General features: G+C 46.1%; 2 protein-coding genes across 2 annotated transcripts; one reads left to right on the top strand and one right to left on the bottom strand.

Annotated features, from left to right (window-relative positions):
- Positions 1-5,210: 5,210 nt before the first annotated feature.
- Positions 5,211-18,007, bottom strand: LOC115321128. The gene is made up of 5 exons (XM_040209887.1): positions 17,906-18,007; positions 13,895-14,061; positions 13,451-13,542; positions 12,455-12,532; positions 5,211-5,356 (listed from the first exon to the last, which is right to left on the bottom strand). Exons 1-5 carry the CDS (start codon positions 18,005-18,007, stop codon positions 5,211-5,213), a joined length of 585 nt encoding a protein of 194 aa, XP_040065821.1.
- On the top strand, positions 11,489-12,142 carry LOC121046474 (serine/arginine-rich splicing factor SR45-like). The gene has a single exon (XM_040500730.1). It carries the CDS (start codon positions 11,489-11,491, stop codon positions 12,140-12,142), a length of 654 nt encoding a protein of 217 aa, XP_040356664.1.
- Positions 18,008-20,094: the final 2,087 nt, after the last annotated feature.

Here is a 20,094-nt window from a genome sequence, read left to right as displayed (position 1 = left end):
AGTAAGATGGAGAAAAATCACTTATTATTCTACTCTTGGCTAGATGTATGATGACTTCCGCAGCTTCGCGATTTGGACAATGGAGAATTTTAGTAGATCGGTCTGATGACTCCGATAACGACATCCGATACTTCGCCGCCGTCTTTGCGCATGCATCATATCGTTATCGCGTACCGTTATCGCGGGTATTGGAGGTATCCGAACGATCTACTAAGTCTCTCGAATAGCAGGCAACGGCTGCAACGACGAAGATTTGCTCTACATTCGAGGTAAATAGTACTTCCATTGCTTCGCTGAAAAAGCTCAATGCAGAGAATGAAGCATTCGAGAGGAACAACATTGCACTCCCATCCAGCGCCTCAGTCCAAATGGTGTTCAGCGTAGCAGTCGACATATTGAGTAAGAAATAACGCAAAATGTCTGACGAGACTTTCGAGAGCCAGTGTTGCTCAAAATACTCAAGGTCATTAAATGGAACAGGTTGCAACGATAAGAACTTGAATGACCCTCTTGCCTTTATTTCCTACTTGAGGACAATAATGTTAAAAGTAACGCCACGAAAGTAACGGATTACTTTTTGGAGTAACGGTCAGTTACTTTTATGGGAGGGTAATTGTAATAAATTACAATTTAGCTTTGAGTAATTGTAATTGTAATTCCTTACTATTTTTCAGTAACGTGTACAAGTCTGCTTGGGAGGAGGGGGGGGGGGGGGTTATCCCTCACGATAAGTCGCATTGTTCATTGAAGGTTGTTAATCATCTTTATGATTGGTAAAATGAAGATATGGTTTCAATTATAAACTTACCGAGCGTCATCGAAAATCGCTAAATCAGGTAATTTAACCGCTCATTCACACTGGAAGCGGATCCGCGTTCGCAAAGCGGTTGCGAACGAGGTTGTATAAAGATCCAGTACAATAGACGATTTGCAATTTTCCCAAGCGCCCCGGCCCGCGCGCAAGGAATGGTGGGAGAGACTGTCCCTCGCCTGGCCGCTGTGCCTTGAGATCGCATTGCCTTGTCGCTTGCCGCCTCTTAATCCTCTATTTTTTTATTCCATTACCTATTTTATCTATTCCAGTGTATTTTTTATTGCTTCTAAGTGTTCCTATTCTTTCTTGCGCGCGATATTTCTTGTATATATACAGTATTTGTGTCTTTATTTCGCTTTTTTCGACGGGAGTGCCGACGGACAACACGCCGCTTCGCGCGTCCTTCCCCGGGTGAGTGCTACCTTTGCTACCGATTCCTATCGTGCTGTTAGCTGTTCATTTTGGTTTATTTGACCCGCGTGCAGTCGAGAGGAGCCGTTTATAAACACCCGCGACTCGACGCGAGAGCCGAGTGCGCTGTGATTTGGCCGCCCGCGCTCGCTCCGTTGACTCGCACTGTAGCGTGTGCCTTCGAGTGCCGCTTATGTTGACCAAGATACAGCACGCCGCTTTGCCGTCGCGAATCGTTTGTCCGAATGCTTGCGAAACCGTGACACCGTTCGGCATGTCCAACGCTGCGGCGCTTGACAACTGCATGCAGTGGCGCGAGCCCTGCAAGCGCCGGCTGTTCTACGTCGCGGCTTGTATGCGCCTTTGGCATGCATTCATGATCAGTCTTTTCGGCGGTTGTTAGTTACTGACATCTTGACTCAAGCATCAGCTGACATCTTGACTCGAGAAAAAATTATCGAAGGAACTACGAGTTTGAAGGTGGCTGCCTGGGTGACAGGACATCTCTCACTTGAAAAAGGGTGTTTGCAACTGAAAGACACTTAGCAGATAGGTTAAGAAGGCATATAATAAGCGCATACGAGCCGCGACGTTGGGCCACCGGCACTTGCTAAGGGCTCGCGCCGCTGCGCCCAGTTTGTCAGGGGCCGCACGTTGAATATGACGCTTCACAGGCATTCGGACAAATGACTCTCGGCAACGCATCTCTCCACTTGAAAAAGGGCGTTGGCAACTGACAGCTCTTAGCAGATAGATTACGAAGGCATGCCATAGGCGCGTTCAAGCCGCGACATTGAGCCGTCTGCGTTGGCGAAGGGATCGCGCTGCAACGCGCAGTTGTCAGGCGCCGCAGCGTTACATATGCCTCAGCTTCGTAAACATTCGGACAAATGGTTCCCGGTGACAAAGCGGCGTGCTGTATGTTGGTCAAGCAAGCGGCACTCGAAGGCACACACTACAGTGCGAGTCAACGGAGCGAGCGCGGGCAGCCAAATCACAGCGCACTCGGCTCTCGTGTCGCGATTGTTGATTCAGAGCACTGCATGTACCCCAGAGCTGGCAGTAATGTAATTACTGTAATGAAATTACAGTAATTTAATTACTTGTTCCAGTAATTAGTAATGTAATTCATTACTTTTTGTAGCAGGTAATTTAGTAATGTAATGAATTACTCCAGCGACGGTAATTTTAATTAAATTACCTAATTACTTTTTTGCACCAGGCATATTTTTGTGTCCACAATACACAAGAGCGCTTTTCTTTTTATTTTACTTTTTCTTTTTCCTGTACACCTTTCCAAAAAACGCTCTTCGGCCGCCGCTACGTTGCTGATGCTGATGCGGCTGGTGCGACTCTCGCGCCCGCCATCAGCTAGACATTTTCTGCCCCTCTCTTGAACTGTGAAAACCCGCTCAGCGCGATTCTCTACCTATGTTTTGCGGTTTTGCATTCGACGTTTTCTGGCCCCTCTTAAAAGTGTCCGCTTACTTTTTCTGATGCATGCTGCGTAGCCTCTCTGTGTTATCTTCCACTGTGAGAAATAGGGCTGGTAAGTGCCTGCCATTCGAGCTTTTCTGCTCGACCATAGCCTCCTCTATACGGAGAAAGCCTGGCACATCGACGGCAGAGCCATAGGGAGCGCGGCCGCAGAAAAAAGGAGAGGAGGAGCGCGCGAAGCGGCGACCAATATGGTAGCGCAGAGCAGAAAGGGCAGAGATAGTCCGCGAGCGCTTGGGTCGTGAGCGGCCGCTCCCCAAACCACGTTTGTTTTCGTGTTTTCGTCACCGTCGTTTTCGTGCTCCGGGAGAAACGGCTGCGGCGCAGGGACGGCGAAGGGAAAGGGTTGACGTCGAGTTACTCCTCTCCGCAATTCCGAAAAAAAAAAAAAAAAACTGTTTCTGCGTTTGTTTGCTCGCTCTTGTGTGGCGCTAGCAAAGAAGGTTCCCTCCGCTCCCGATTCCCCGCCCCTCCTCTCCTACTTTCGGCGGCTACTTTTTTTAGCGACGTGCCAGGCTTTCTCCGTATAGAGGAGGCTATGGCTCGACGTTCTCGGGAAACGAAGGAGGGAAAGTCGGTCGAACTAAGGCCCCTGGTGGAACGGCCCTCGACGCGATTTTGCGAACAATGACAATTGTTCTCCCCCCTCCCAGAGATAATCCGCGTAGGGTCCTCAGTCATTTCCAAAAATAGTTGTCCGGGTTGGGGTGGGAAACGGATCAGTCGCGTGCATTCCTCTGTCCATCGGTAAACATGCAACAGAGAGTTCTAGCTGTGTGCCATGAACTGTGTAAATAATGTATATAAAGTTATCTGTAAAAGGAAGTTATCAATAGCTCCTTTATATTTAAAAGTATACAAAAGTAATGCAAAAGTAATGTCATTACTTTTAAAAATAATTTGTAATGGTAATTAATTACTTTCTGGCTGTGGTAATTTGTAATGTAATTTAATTACATTTCAGCAATTTTCAGCAAAGTAATTAGTAATGTAATTTAATTACAAAATATGACTAATTTGGCCAGCTCTGATGTACCCCTATGATATTTGCGCGAGTGTTCATAAACGGCTCCCCTCGACTGCTCGCGTGTAAAATGAACCAAAATGAACAGCTAACAGCGTGATAGCAATCGATAACAACGGTAGTACTCACCGGGGAACGACACGCGAAGCGGCGTGTTGTCCGTCGGCACTCCCGTCGAAAAATGCGAAATAAAGACACAAATACTATATACATATACAAGAAATATCGCGCGCAGAAGAGAATAGAAACACTTAGAAGCAATAAAAAAAATACACTAGCATAGATAAAAATTGGTAATGGAATCGAAAACAGAGGATTAAGAGAAGGCAAGCCACAAGCAATGCGATCTTAAGGAAGAGCGGCCAGGCGAGGGACAGTCTCCCACAATTCCTCGCGCGCGGGCCGGGTCGCTTGGGGGATTTCGCAAGAGGTTTATTGCACGCCCACTTGAGGTCATCGAGTGCGCGTGCAATTGTACTGGTTCTTTATACAACCGCGTTCGCAATCGCTTTGTGAACACGGATCCGCTTCCAGGGCGAATGAGCGGTTAGAGAGGTTTGAAGTGCGTGGTGAGCGCGAGGGCGCGCTTAAGTTTCCACTCATGAAACAGACGTAACGCTTGCCGTGAAAAAACGCGCATGAAAAGAATATCATCCGCGTTCTTTTTTTATTTCGTTAAACATTTAGAATGTAGATATTTCAAGGCAATTAAGTGCCACATTTTCAGTCTTAGATGCATTTAAGGCCTGTTCACACATGCAGCGGAGCGCTACAAGCGTAGCGCTGACCTCGCGCTAAGCGCGTGCGGATGGCAGCGTCTACCAGATTTGTATCCCACTATCAAAATTATCGCTCATGGCAGACGATAAGTAGCGGACGAGACGTGAGAAGCGCTACATTAGCGCTTCGCTGCATGTGTGAACCGGCCTTTATTGTACCATCCGGAGTTCGGTTTATAAGCTAGTCAGCGCAACGCCGCCGTCCTGATATTCAATACCGAATAAATATTTATAACAATCATATGTTATACTAGTAAATAAGAATAACACTGGCCGTACGACCCCCGTACGATACTCTCTCAGTACACAAAAAAGCATTGACCGCATTACATAGACCGCTACATCTCTAAACAGACTCGCTACTAAAAGCGAAAAAAAAGAAAGAAAAACTATTTAGATATGTGTGGGGGAGTGGATTCAAAGTGGCTTCTCCAGTGTGGGTTAAAATAAACCACATTTTTTTCTTTCAAAAAGAAAAATTGTCAACTTAGAAAAATAAAAACTACACATAAAAATTAAATATTATACAGGTGCGTGTTTATTGTATGCCATATCAGTCAGATGAAAATTTGCAAAGACGTTTCTCGCCTGCGTGCTTTTTGTAACTTTGACAGCCTAATATTTATTCGTGCCTTTAGTGGGGCTGTTACCGTAAACTCCACGCGAGCAACATTTCTGTGTGTTATTAGTTGCATATGGTTTTATTGTATATGTAGTACTTTTCTCTACGCGTTGGGCAACTGAAGATTAATGGGGCGCCTTGGTAGGCCTTTTCGCAGCCCGGATTTATATCATTCGGATCGTGACCTTCAGTCATCCACACTTGGAATTCTGAAAAAAGAAATTATATTTCTGTGTCAAGTAATCTGCGCCTCCAAAATATTTTATAAAATGCATTAAAACAACGTATCCGTTTTACTTCGTTTGGAACGTTTACAGATAGCCGTTTCGCCGAAGGCCATCGCTGGGCTTCATCGCTGATATAGCCGATGTGTGTAATATTTGATAAAAAAAAAACGGGAATTTGAATAGACCATTTACGGTATATTTTTGAATTTTTTCTTTGTCATGGAAGCATATTTGGAAATAAATAAACCACCTCGTAATAAATCCAAAGGATACTTCGGATTAATAGACTACTTCCATAAAGCCCTGCATGCAACACGGCGCGCGTTGCACTCTGGGAACTAGTTGGCCAGGAAGGAGGGTGGCATGGTTTCGGTTTCGATCGACACGTCGACAAGAGATGGTTTTCTGGTCCCGAGAGCGTCATGTGTGGTCTCTAAACTAACCTAAAAGGCCAGGCCTCAAAGCTTTAGCACTAACCTGAGACGTATAGCTTGTCTTAACACATGCTTGTTGTATTTTTGTACTTGAGCTTTCCTGTTAGCGTTCCAATCGAGGTATGTGGACGAGCCAATGCTGGGAATCTCGACGCTGCAAAGCTCGGGGATCTTGCTTGTGTACGAATCAACAAGCTGTAGCAACCAATAAGTACGCATACATCGAGCTCGCGCCTTTACATTAGTGTTGTTGATCAGGAAGTTTGTTTCGTGCGTGCATAGACGAAATATTACTTTTTGCAATTACTGCATTTCTTAATATGCCTGAGTATGCGAGGTAAAACTCGGAGGCGCTATTGAAAAGCTCAATTTTGACACACTTCTTATCTCTTATCTGTACTGACCCGCAGCACTGCACGAAGTGAAGTCCCCACCCGCTTGCATTCCACCATTATTCAACATCGCGTATGCACATAAAGTTATCCTGCAATCATATAGGCAAATTCGCACATACAGACCGTTTTGAGAAAACGAAAGTCGAGCACTTGTGTGAAGAATGTCGCACCATTCCCCGGTAGTGCGCCGGACGGGCATGAACCCCCATGCGCACCGCATAGGGGTTCATGCCCGTCCGGCGCACGGTGCGACATTCTTCACACAAGACTCGAACGAATTCAAAGCGCGTTCGACGGGTGCTAATGGCCATAACATTTGTTATGTGTTTGTTTTCTTCCTGCCTGAGTATGCCGAGATAATTTCAGACACACCGTTCAGGCGCAGATCTTGGGCGTCTGTAAAAGCTCGTCCTAAAAGGCTTAGCGAGAAGTAGGGGAAGCTTGTTAGGGCCTCCGTCGTAGCTAGCCGATCTCAGCGTTTGCGAGAAGTTAATCTTCTATACATGAAACTCGAGTGGGAGATATATGATGACACGAGGAAGACATCATAGTAACTTTTGTGCAGAAGTGAGGTCGAATTTAATGTGTTTCCTTAAAAGTTCATGCGTAAACGCTGGACTCAACTTTGATACCCTGTGAGGATGCGGCTTTCTTTTCGCCCAATGAAGTAACAAGAAACGGACGTTTGGCAAACAAAATACGTATAAGGCTCCAGATGAACAAATTTCATTTCTAGTTCAGTGGTACTAGACGGGATTATTGAAATTGAGCTCAAACGTGCACACGGAGGGTGAGGTGACTAAGCCAGGTCATACGTTACATCGCACGCACAATATCCGGTGTTTCGGGAACCAAAGAAACTGCCCCGGTCTTCGTTTTGTATCGCTCGAGAGTCAGTGTATTGTATGTTCGTGAAAAGTCGGGTAATCGAAAACGCAAGCAGCGCGTTCGGTCGCGGCGTGATAGCATGAGGTGAAGCTGCTCAGTCGAAACCGAAACTGAGTGGCCAACTAGTTCCCAGAGTGCACTGCGTGGTATTTCGCCGCGATGGGGCGCGTCGGTTTTGGAAGTAGTCCATTCAATTTATTTAAGCAATCTTTATTATGCTGTTCGTATGCTTAACCCGAGCACCATGGTACTGGTTGAAGAGGATCATAAGTACAAAGTACTATGCAAAACAACGAAAGACCATACGGAAAACAAACGTTCTGTTTAATGCACCTAATACGGTTATATTGTGTTAATTGTCTAACTATCATTAACAGGCTGTATAAGACGTGACTCATAGAGAACTGAAAACAACATCCCGAGTAGAAAGGTAGCTTCTAACGTACAATGTGATAGCTTGCTGTCCACACACCGCCATGAATAACTTGCACAAACTCGGTGCAGCAATTCATGATACTTGTTGCTACTGTACTAAAAAGCCACGAGGAATCTTGCTGATAGCAGTACTCCAAATAGCTTTAACATTTTTTCTCAGCAACCATACATAAGTCTACCTGTCACCCGGAAGATGCTGAGTAATAACCATTATGATAATTACCGAGGTATACTTCGATCATCAGTGAAAGTGATTTAGAAAATCTCTGGAGAAAAAAGAAACGCTGCGTGGCGACCTAAATAAATTTACAAATGATTTAAACTCAATAATTTTTGCACTTCCAGTCCGAGAATCCCACTCCTACTGTAGAGGGCGTGGAGGCGCAGTGAGCTACGGGGCGCCCTCTAGAGTGTACATAAAAAAGGTGTGTGTGAACAAACGGGGGCTTTTTCCGTCTGAGCACTCGGAGCATCAGCTGTATCACTCTTTCCTCCGCGGCCCTCGACTCTGGCCGTCACCTCGGCCGCCTCGGCTCGAACCCGCCCACTACATGGTGTCAGAAGTGGGATGCCCTGTTCCCGCGGTTCGACATGGCTAAGGACGCTACGGTTCCTGCTTTTGCTGCCGCCAGTCTCCGGAGTCCGGCCCTGTTCTCCTTCGATGATGCCGGCGAGTGGCTTCCGTGGTTGCAGCAATTCGAAGACTACGCCTTCCCCACCGGCATGCACGTGGCGCCGGATGAGACACGAGTCAGGACCCTCCTCTATTGCATGGGTCCACGGGCACGCATCGTCCTCAATTCGCTGATGTCCGACGAAGAGGCATACCAGTCCTACGCAGAAGTCACCCGCCGGCTCACAAGCTACTTCGTGCAACCCATAAACGAGGTGTATACGAGAGCTCCCGGTTCCACAAGCAGACGCAACAGCCAGGCGAGACCGTCGACAGCTTCTTCACGACCCTTCAGAACATGGTGCGCAAGTGTAACTATCCGTCACCAGCCATTGAAGACCATGTTGTTCGCGACCGTATCGTCGTGGGTTTGGCGGATTCTCGTCTCTCGGACAAACTGTGCCGCACACCGAGCCTCTCCGTGGACGACGCACTGGTGCAAGCCCGTCAGCACGAAGACGCCGAGCGAGAGAGGCAAAGCCTGTCCCTCACAGCTGGTCAACCGACAGCGCATGTGGACGCGGCGACTTCGCGTAAACCCGTGCAGCGCGCACACGGACGGGACATCAGACGGGACTCTGGCAACTCTGCGTCACGTGACAGGCCCGAAAGTTCTCGAACCAGCAATGTTTGAGTAGCTTCTAGAAGCAACCAAAGTGCGCAGTGCCTTTTCTGCGGTCATGAGTATCACCGACGGTCGGACTGCCCAGCTGCGAAAGCGGTCTGTAACCACTGCAAGAAGCGGGGTCACTTTTCTTCAGTGTGCCGCTCAAAGAAGCGCCTCGGTTCCGTGGAGCTCCACTCCGTTGCGGCGGTAACTCGGAACGGGTGGTACGTTGAGGTCCAGGTCAACAGGCGCCCTCTCGTCTTCAAGGTGGACTCTGGCGCCGACGTTTCGGTGGTTCCGAGCTCTTTTCCCGGCTGCCCAGTTGTCCTCGACAAGCCACGTGGCGAGGAACTTTTCGGACCGGGGAAACAACTTTTAAAGGTTCTCGGCACCTTCTCTGCGGCACTGTCTTGTCGAGGCAAACACGTCAACGAGCGTCTCTACGTCGTTGCTGGACAGGAGCTGCCCCTTCTCGGCTATCCCGCTATCGTTGCCCTTCGCGTTGTCAAGCTTGTCGGCGCAGTCACAGCGGCCCAGACCGCTACTCTCCCGGACACACCACCTCGGAAAGTCTCTCCAGCCCTTTTCACCGGCCTGGGCACGTTCCCGGATGAGTACACGATCCGCATCAAGCCGGACGCGGTACCGTATTCCCTCAGCACAGCCCGGCGTATCCCGATACCCCTACGAGACGTAGTCAAGAAGGAGCTCGACAAGATGGAGCAGGAGGGCGTGATCCGGCGCGTCGACGAACCGACGGACTGGTGTGCCGGCCTTGTCGTCGTACCTAAGCCAACGGGGGGTTATCGGCTTTGCGTCGACTTGACCAAGCTCAACCAAGTTGTTCTGCGTGAGCGCCACGTACTCCCGACCGTCGACCAAACCCTCGGACTTCTCGGCGATGCCTGCGTTTTTTCGAAGTTGGACGCAACTGCAGGCTTCCATCAGGTACGTTTGGCCCGGGACTCCCAGAAGTATACGACCTTCATCACTCCGTTTGTCAGGTACTGCTATTGCCGCCTCCCATTCGGCATTACGTCGGCCCTGGAATATTTCCAGCGTCAGATGTCTCGCCTGGTGGAAGGGTTGGCCGGCATCGTTAACCTCATGGACGACATCCTCGTGTTTTGTCGCACCACGGAAGAGCACGACCAGCGCCTCCAAGCAGTCCTCGGTCGCCTCCAACAAGTGGGGGTTACCCTCAACGCCGCCAAGTGCAGTTTCGGCGTGTCAAGCGTGAAGTTCCTCGGTGTCGTCGTCGGAGCCAACGGCATTGCTCCTGATCCAGACAAGGTGGCGGCAATTCAGTGTATGCCAGCTCCTCGGGATATTCATGGTGTCCAACGCTTCCTGGGTATGCTCAACCATGTCGGTCGCTTCCTCCCGGATCTCTCTCAAACGACTGCACCGATCCGAAGCCTCCTGAACAAGACTGCAGCCCGGACGTGGGGACCAGCGCAAGCCTCAGCGTTTGAGAAGCTTAAGACCATGCTGTCCTCGGACTTCTGCCTCGCAAGGTACAACCCTGCACTCCCGACGACCGTCTCCGCAGATGCCAGTTCCTTCGGGCTGGGTATAGTGCTTCTTCAAGACCAGCCATCAGGGGATCGCAGACCAGTTGCATACGCCTCCCGTGCACTGACAGAAACAGAACAAAGGTACAGCCAGATCGAAAAAGAGGCACTGGCTGCCACATGGGCCATTAACCGCTTCGACAAGTTTCTGCGGGGCCTTCGTTTCACCCTGGAGACTGATCATCAGCCGTTGGTCAAGCTTCTTGGAACCGCGGACCTTGACCTCATGCCACCCCGGATCCAGCGCTTTCGTATCCGCCTCCTTCAGTACCAGTTTGATGTCAAGTATGTGCCTGGGAAACAGTTGGCTACCGCGGATGCACTCTCGCGGGACCCGGTCGACCAGCTGCCAACGACTCCAGCCATCGACAAGGTTGAGCTGTACGTCCAAGAAGCGCTCCGCGCTATCTCTCCCACGTTTGCGGTCCTCCTCGACGACTTCCGTGCCCACCAGGCTGCGGATTGCGAGTGCGCTCAGCTGAGGGCGTACTGCGAGCAAGGGTGGCCTCGGAAAGAAAGCCTGCCTGTCAGCATGGCTCAGTTTTGGGGCCATCGCGCTGAACTCAGTGTCGGCGACGACCTCCTCCTTTGCGGGGGACGTCTACTGGTGCCTGCTTCTCTGCGGAAACATGTCCTGTCCCTCATCCACGACGGACACCTGGAAGTGAACCGCTGCCGCGCCATCGCCAGAGAGGCTGTCTGGTGGCCGACTACGGGGAGCCAGATAAAGGCAATGGTGGAGAACTGTCCCAACTGCGCTACCACGCGGGTCCAGCGAGCAGAGCCACTGCTCCCTACTGTGACGCCTAGCCACCCCTGGGAGAGAGTCGGTGTGGACATTTTTCATCACGAAGGTACAGACTACGTTCTCCTCGTTGATTACTACTCGAGGTACCCAGAAGTGCTGTCCCTTCGCACGACGACATCCACGGCGGTGATCTCCATCATCAAAAGTGTCTTCGCAAGACATGGTATCCCGGAGACCCTTGTCAGCGATAATGGACCTCAGTTTTCATCAGCAGAGTTCCGTGCCTTCTCCCAGAGCTACGGCTTCTCCCACGTCACCAGCGGTCCCAGGTATCCCCAGTCCAACGGTGAAGTCTAGCGGATGGTGCGGACTGTCAAGGAACTTTTCAAGAAGTCTGCAGACTGGCCCTTGGCCCTCTTGTCCTACCGTAAAGCACCGGGGGTGACTGGGTACAGCCCCGCTCAGCTGCTGATGGGGCGCAGCCTCCGGACCCGCCTCCCAGTCCCAACCGCCATGTTGGTTCCAGGATCACCTGTCGCGGCTGATTTCCACAGGCGCGACACTGCCCAACGACGTCGCCAGCGTCAGGATTTCGACCGCCGGCATGCTGCGCATGCTTTGCGTCCCCTGGGGGAGGGGGAGAGAGTGTGGATACGCAACGCAAATTGTGCTGACACAGTCCTTAGCCCAGCACAGCGTCCACGCTCCTACGTGATCCAGACGGACGCAGGTGCCCTCGTCCGCAACCGAAGACATCTGGTACCGCAGCAGTCTCCAGCAACGGGTGGCTGCGACCTCAGCAGCTCTGGTCCAGGGCCGCAGGAATTCCGAGGTCCACCACGGTCTCCACTTCGCCCAGAGCCTGCGTGCGGCAGTCCCACTCCTAGGGCAGCTAGTCCTCTACCAGTTGCATCGCCAGAGGGGTCCCCTGCTGCTCCCTCAAGACAGCCTGCGTCGGGTGTGCGCACTAGGTCTGGACGCTGCGTTAGGCCACCGGTGCGGCTGAACTTGTAGCGCACCGTGTGGCTTAGGTCATTCATTACGTTCCTTGGGAGCTAAGTGTGGCTCTCGTTTGTATTCCCTAAAGGGGGGATGTAGAGGGCGTGTAGGCGCAGTGAGGTACGGGGCGCCCTCCAGAGTGTACGTAAAAAGGGTGTGTGTGAATAGACGGGGGCTTTTTCCGTCTGAGCACTCGGAGCGTCAGCTGTGTCACTCTTTCCTCCGCGGCCCTCGGCTCTGGCCGTCACCTCGGCCGCCTCGGCTCGAACCCGCCCACTACACCTACAAGAAAAAAAAAATAAGAAAACAAATTAAACTTCTACTTACGGTCGTCTTCAACACTCCTCACGGTGTGACAAGTTTGGTTGTCAGTGAAGAGGAGCTGATAATCTCTTGTCGGTGAAACTGGTTACGGGTCATGAAATGGTTAATTAAGAAATTATAATATAACAGAAATGAAATTGCTCAAGCTATTCACTCAATAATTTTGTATATCTACATTTTTTTTTACGCCAAGAAGATTTAGTAACAGCACTGTTAAATTAGGTATATATATTATTTTATGCACTGCTTAAGGAATGAGTGTTAAACTTTCACGCGAAATCTGCTTCCCGACACACAGTGAAAGTTACATTATCATTCTTAATAAATCACGTTGTGTTCCTTGTTTCGAGTTTTTCTTCAAAATTCTCAACCGCAATTTAAAAAAGTAATACCTCAGAGTTACAACATTATCTTGCTCTATAGCAGTTGTTTGAATAAGATGACAGACTAGCAATTGACTGGACGTCATATTCAGTAACGTCTTGTACAGTTCTCAAACGAAGCTGGTTTTTTAATTGTACTGTGTTGTTTCGATTACTCAAACAGAGACGCAGCTTGAAGCGTTACTTGGCGAAGTGCAGTTGGCGCTACATAAAATTTTCGGATGACGTACAAGACGTTAAATTAATTATTTTGCACTAGTGTTCAATGATTCGCTGAAATAAGGTATTTCTTTATATGTTATTGATATGTTATAAACGTCATTGATCTAATCAAAAGTTACATGTCTGCACAGCTGAGTTTTTGTAGACATCAAAGCTGGACTTGATTGGCCTATTTATAATGCTTTTGAGGCGTCTGTATAAATATATATATACATATATAAATCTTTCCCATATCTTTGCACTTTGAACAAATCTCTTGAACCAAGTGTCCTTATATGCATTCGCATATAAGGACACTTATCACCACCGTGCGAAAACTTAGTTATGACGTTGCGTTGTCAACATCTCTCTGGCATAATAAAAAAAAATCACGACAGTTGTGTTGCGCACTTACTTGTTGTTTCCTGGCGGCCAACAGATATGACATCATAATATGGAAGAGTATCGTTAGATTTCTTGATACTGATGAGGACCGAATATGACTCCCTAAAGATTAAAACGCATAAAGGTGTAATATAATGACATAATAATTATGATGCCTTATAGTAACTTGTTTGTTTTATCAGTACAATGTCAGGTATTGCGTACACCATCAGAAATGGATAGAAAATTAAATTGTAAGTTTCTTAACTAAACTAAAAAAGTAATCGAAGGTTGCGGAAAGAAAAATATGTAAAAAAAAGTGCAAGAAAGTCAGTTGTAATGTAGATGGTAGCAGGACCAGGTATCTATGTAAGCCGCTTGCAAAAATCATAAATTGAAACAAAAAATGCTGAAACTAGATTTGAAATACCACATTTCAGAGAGAAGTTTAATTGCGTCAAGCGTTTGTACTTACATATCAAGTGTTTTATCATTTCTATAAAGTATTCTGCTCTTCAAAGTCTTTTTCGAACTGTCAATCTCGTTGGATTTTGTTTGAACGCACTTTGATGTTCCTCCCATTAGCGTATCATTTTCATTAGAACGGTACAAGAAATAAAATTTCTTTCCCTGCGACATAACCTGCAATAACAACAACGAGACAACTAAAAAACTTACAAAGAAGAAGCATAGTCGCATAATAAGCGCATATGTATATGCGTCTGGCCTTTGTGTGTAATTAAAGCCTGAAAGAAATCATTAATTTACTTCAGTACTTTAAGACATTTTTCTTTCCTCTCAGGGGGAATGATACAGTTAGTTGAGATATTAACAAAATCGCCATATCACGATATGGGTGGCAGGCAGGTTGCTACAATTACAAGAATTGTTGAGGAGTAATTTATGAGAAATATTGCCTTATCACAAAAAAAAAAAAACCCCATCATTTTCATGGTTATCATTAAAGGAGCTGTGCAACGATATTCAATTGGAATGTTTTTCTCTCTACACGAGCTTACTGGCACACCTGGGACTCAAGGATACTCACACGCAACGCCATTGGCCAAGAAACTCCTTTGTTGCGGTGTAATTTCAAGGACAAAAGCGATCATTTTCATTCAATCTCTCCTTTGCAAAATTTGATGACGTAACTCGGGGATCGCAGTACACCCAAGTGACGATATTTGAATGCGGTTCATAGATTGGACCCGAGCATTGCGTGGGCACTCGACTTGGGCTCGTGACAATTGCTAGCTCGAGAAGCATTCGGGTTGTGACCCGTGTCCAATCGCTGCAACGGCGGCAACAGCCGAGCCATAACAATGTCTGGAACTCAGCGCGTGTCCTGCGCTTTGCCAACCCCAGCGCGTGGCTATGATCAACACTGGCGGCATATAATCGGCTCCAGATCACGTGGCCGCTTGTTCTGGCTGCGAGTTGAGGGAGTGAACGCTGCTCGTTTTTCTTAAATTTTTTTCTGGGGCTTTTATTGCGTGGGGTGAAAAACGAACGCGTGTTTCATAGGTCATTAACGTTAGGGATCCGTTTTAAGCGGTATTTGCGCAAAGTACAAAAATTGTTGCGTAGCTCCTTTAAGGTAAAAAAAAGTGAAGTTTCTTATATGATTTGTTTAATAAAAAGACCGGAACCTATGCACGTTATGTCAATCGTATACAAGTTCATGTAGTATCATATGGAATCTTAAATATTTATTTTATATAATCATATATTCATTTCACTCGGGCAATAGTGACAGAAACAAAAAGCGAAGTCAGTTTATTGTAGGAATAGTTGCCACGTAGACGAGAATCATATAGGCAAGCGCTAGTGTGATCACGAATGAGCAATAGATTATATTAAATACCCCACATTATCAGCTCTGCTGCACTGAACAAACTGCTTCTCGTTCTGTATAAGAATTCACGACGCGTAATTTAATTTTGATCATGGTTTTGCTCTAATTACTCTAACAAATAAATGGCAGCGTTATGTAAAATAATAGAGCCTTCTTTAATAATTTGAAGAGACCGATCAGCAAAAAACAATTGTGAAAAACACAGGAACATTATGAACGTTCAGGCACTGACCAGGATACCATGCCTGTGATCAAGAATGCCCTATCACTGTGAATGACACAATTGTCGTGATTGAACAAACCTTGATGTTGTACGTAGTGTTATTTTTTGATGGGACTTCCATCGTTACACTGAATAAACCAAAAATAAACGTTAGACTAAATAAACCAAAAAGATTTCGTAAATAAAAATTAAAAAACGGAATGTGACGGGTCTTATCCGGGATGATTCTTTCTTTCTTCGCGTTTCCGATTCTTTTATGTTTATTTGTCCGTTCCGTGCAGAAATAAACTTCAGATGCTAGTCAGCGCTGTATCTGCTTACTTCTCGTTCTTGTCCCTCGTTTACTTCGCGCTGTATTTTCCCCTAGGACATGCACCAACTCGCCCAACTACAAGCCTTGCTGCAGGTAAGACCGCCAGTATAAATTCATGACAATAAAAATTTCGTCATTCAGTTGACTTGAAAGTGCAATTCAATGATACAAGGCAGTTTACCTCACAAGCAAACGTTTTTTTTTTTTTTTGTTTTTTTTTACAAGTGATTATTTGGTTTTGCATTTCAAGACGAGCTACTTTGAACCAAAAGACGTGTTGTGAGGCAATATATGAAATATAGTATAAGGAAACTCTAGACTGAAATAAATTGAAATGAATGGCGGAAGATGCAGAAATAAATATGCAACAAAATTTGCAAAGAGTCTTACAGTGAAAATCAAATCGAATGCGGGACGCACTAAATAGTACGTAACAATTGACATGAACAAATAATATCTAATATCTTTTGCTACTTCTTATTTAGACAATAAGTTTCATTTACTAATTTTCGAAACTATCGGTTTAAAATGTGATTCAATGTAAAAAAAAGCCTGCGTTGTCGTTGGAGTTTTCTACGATCCAAAAATAACCCTGCACCTACCAAATCACGGATAAGTAATTGTTATCAGTCTTCTCTAGGATGCCCACACTCTCACCTTGGTGGCTTTCCTAGCCAAACTATTTGAGAAAGATGTGACCAACGAACTCTTTTGTAAGACGAGTGTCAGACAAATTAGGTTTTCAGGTTATTGGCACTATATCTCGAATATGTTTCCTTTTTTTTTAGTTCGGGAATTGCGATGTAAGATCCCGAACCTATACTGTGATACATGAACCCCTCACAAATCATGAGCTGGTTTCAAAAACAATAGAAAAAAGAAAAAAAGACTGGGAGACCATTGAACTTTTGTAACTTCAATTGAAAGTATTCTCACCAAATATTAGCTACCGTCTTTCGCTGTTGGAAACACTGATAATAGTGGTAAATATAATATTAGATTTCCTAGATTACATAGAGGATAGAAGTACTTATACTCCGCGACAACTTTTCTTGGCAATGCAGTGGAAGGTACAGGCCCGCGTCCCCTCTCCCATTTTGAGTGTGCGCGGGCTCTCCTCCTCTCCCCGGAAATGGGGGAGGAGGAGAGCCTGCGTACACTCAAAATGGGAGAGGGGACGCGGGCCTGTACCTTCCACTGCATTGCCAAGAAAAGTTGTCGCGGAGTATAGATGAGTCATTTTCTATGCTAGTGTTCTTCACACACATAGAGAACAAAACACAGCACCCCCCCTTATCGCTGTCGCAAAATAAATATGAATGTCTATTAAACCATAAAGCAAAGGTAAAGAGTCCTACAAAAAAAATAAAGGCTACTGATTTATTTTAAGCTTTGCGCTAGTCCTTTTAGAATTCATTACAAGCGCCTAGTCTTAATAGTGCGAATCATCACGTATTTTATTGATGAATGATGTTAATGAAATTAAAACTGAATAGAATACGCGTTTATGATCAGCCAATTCAACTAATGAGCTGGGGAGTGAGGTAAACAATACGTGGGAGAGAATATATTAATTTTCCTTTTGTACTTTTCTTGTACTACGCTACTCGGTAAAAACTCCCTGTAACGATTCTAACAATAAACAAAACATTATTTCTAACTGCGTGTGCGCAGACATTCTAACACCTTTAACTGCCTTGCAACAGAATATTGTCCCGGAATATATACCACCTCCCAGAAGTTCAGTTCAACGGGGCTTACAAAAGAAATTGAGCTCGTTCTCTTTCATCACAGAACACGACTTTGCCCGTGCCTCTTACGACACTGTGTCACGCCACACTGGAAGTTCAGTCAACCAGATACACGTAAAGGTCATATAAAAACACACGCACACACTTCATTCTTTTATACGCATCAATATTTTTGAAGCGCCGGCTGCAGGACAGTTAAGGTTGTTTCCTTTAAGCAAATGGCGGTGCACAGCAGCAGACCTAAAATATGCCATTTTCTTCGCGCAATATGTGCTTCGTCCCGAGTGTTGGCTGTTCTTATCTTTAGAAAAAAAAGTAGAAAAGAAAGGCTTGGGGATACTCACCGTCCACGCGTCTTTGGTCGGGTCTAATAGCGAGTCACCGTTTTGGGAAATTGAAATGCAATACTCGAAAGAACATAACGTTAGGAAAAATAGCAGACGCATGTTGCAGTATCGTAGGAGAATACACCGGATGCCTTTCAGAGAAACGCCTTTATATTCCAGTTCACGTTCCCCATGCATAATAGCCGCAGCTCTTATGCGTTTCGTAGTGAACGGAAATGTCACTGAAAGCACAACGACCTCGCTTGACTCAGAGGACGTAAAAGGTGACGAACACAAACAAGATCCGGCATGATACTGAAAAGAGCTGCAAGGAATGCGGAAGCAGAGCTTGGAAAGCAGGTTTTTTATAACCAAACTGAAAACAAAATAGCTGCTCGCGAAAGATTCCTTGGTATTGATTTTCATCTCTGCCCTACCTAGGGATTTCGAATTCCGTCCAGTTGCAACCTTATGTGCGACCCAAAGGAAATAGTTATATATATATATAAACACAAGCCACTGTAGGCTTTGACGGACCCGGTAACACCTGTTTTTTGATTGGTCAATAAATTATTGTTATTATTATTATATCATTATTATTATGGGCCTATCTCTATACTGTCTTGTATTTCACAGATTCTGGAGAAACATCTTTTTGTCGTTATGTCAAGTTTTCTTGAGAAACACGCAGTAATATTGCCAAACCAATACGGTTTTGTCGCTGGTCGTGGTACCACCAATCTTCTAGAAACCCCCCCCCCCCCCCCCCCCTTTTCAGACTTCCTTCACTCTTCTTTCGAACACAACATGTATGCGTGTGCACTCCTTATCGATGTCGCTAAAGCGTTTGATACAGTAGACCATGACATCCTCCTAGACAAGCTGTATAGATTGGGCTTTCGTGGCCCATTTCACGCACTGCTAAAATGTTTTCTTACAAATCGCACACAGGTTGTAGCGGTAGGCAATGTCCATAGTGCAAAGGCCCTCCTAAGATCTGGAGCCCCTCAGGGTTCGATTTTGTCACCACTGTTATTTAACATATTTGTGAACGACATTTCATCATCCATTAGCAATTCAATAATGTTTCAGTACGCTGATGACACTGTTTTGCTTTCTCGCCATCTAGTGTACCAGCGTGCAGTGGAAATGCTCCAACTGGATGCAATTAGCCTCATGGACTGGTTTTCGGTAAACAAGCTTCGAGTAAATCCCTCTAAAACAAAGCTTATATGTTTCTGCAATTTCTTAAAGAATATAAGGTTGACCTATCCGCTATTTCTCCACTACTCCGGTTGCTTGTGTACTTACTGTGATCCTATAGGATATGTTAGTTCGATCAAATACCTAGGCATTTTCTTTGATTGCGATCTTTCTTGAACTACTCATATGACGCAACTTTGTCAACGGCTGAGGTCAGTGTCTTGTATGCTATACAAGATAAAAAGATTCCTACCTTTCTCCATCAGGAAATAGGTTGTGCACGCTCTGGCCTACGGTATACTAAGGTACGGGATCACTATTTTTTTTAACTGTCCACTCTTCTGGCATTCCAGAATGGACCGAATTCTAAACGCAATGCTCAAGAACGTCACGTATAACACAACATTTTCGTCGAGCGCTAACTTGTTTGGTTCGCTTGAACTGCCCTCATTCCACTTCCTCTTTCTCCAAACTTTTATCTGGCGCCACTTATGGAAAAGCGAATTTAATGTCACATCAGATTCGTCGCGTGAACTTAGGGCTACCTCTCGTTTCGACATACCACGAGTGAGAACGCGATATGGTGAACGTACGCGCGCTTCTTATGTGCCAAAAGTGTTCAATGATTTCCCACACTCAATATTTTCCATTACCTCAAACAAGAAATTAAAGAAAACTCTAAAAACAAATTTTTCTGACGTATCGCGACAGTGACTGTGAGCTTTATATGATATCGGTGAAACCTTGACTATTCCGTTTGCGATATTATTTTCCTTTTCATTTCTCAATTTTTTCCTGAAGTAGATTGTTGTTTTACTGCATCATCGTGAGGCCCTAAGACCTATGCGAGTTTGCCTAGTGATTTCTTTTTTTCGTTGGTGCTCCTTTTCTTTTTAGTGCCCTACACTATTTGTACCTACAGTCCTGGTCTGTTCGCCCCGACGTTCTGCTCCGCTTTTCTTCAATACGGACGTACAAGTGAGTGCGTGTGTATGTGCGTGCGC

This window comes from Ixodes scapularis, unplaced genomic scaffold (assembly GCF_016920785.2).
Source record: "Ixodes scapularis isolate PalLabHiFi unplaced genomic scaffold, ASM1692078v2 PGA_scaffold40__2_contigs__length_1045541, whole genome shotgun sequence".
Classification (NCBI taxonomy): Eukaryota; Metazoa; Arthropoda; class Arachnida; order Ixodida; family Ixodidae; genus Ixodes; species Ixodes scapularis.
Note: the sequence above shows the minus strand (reverse complement) of the source record. Positions and strands in the feature narration are given on the sequence as shown.

What these genes read in the sequence shown, in the direction of transcription:
- LOC121046474 (XM_040500730.1), top strand. Translation starts at nt 11,489, where the DNA reads ATGGTGCGGACTGTCAAGGAACTTTTCAAGAAGTCTGCAGACTGGCCC.
- LOC115321128 (XM_040209887.1), bottom strand. Translation starts at nt 18,007, where the DNA reads ATGCGTCTGCTATTTTTCCTAACGTTATGTTCTTTCGAGTATTGCATT. An exon ending in AATGATAAAACACTTGATAT is followed by an intron (nt 13,543 to 13,894) that starts GTAAGTACAAAC and finishes TTTAATCTTTAG; the next exon opens with GGAGTCATATTCGGTCCTCA. An exon ending in GAGGAGTGTTGAAGACGACC is followed by an intron (nt 5,357 to 12,454) that starts GTAAGTAGAAGT and finishes TTCTTTTTTCAG; the next exon opens with AATTCCAAGTGTGGATGACT.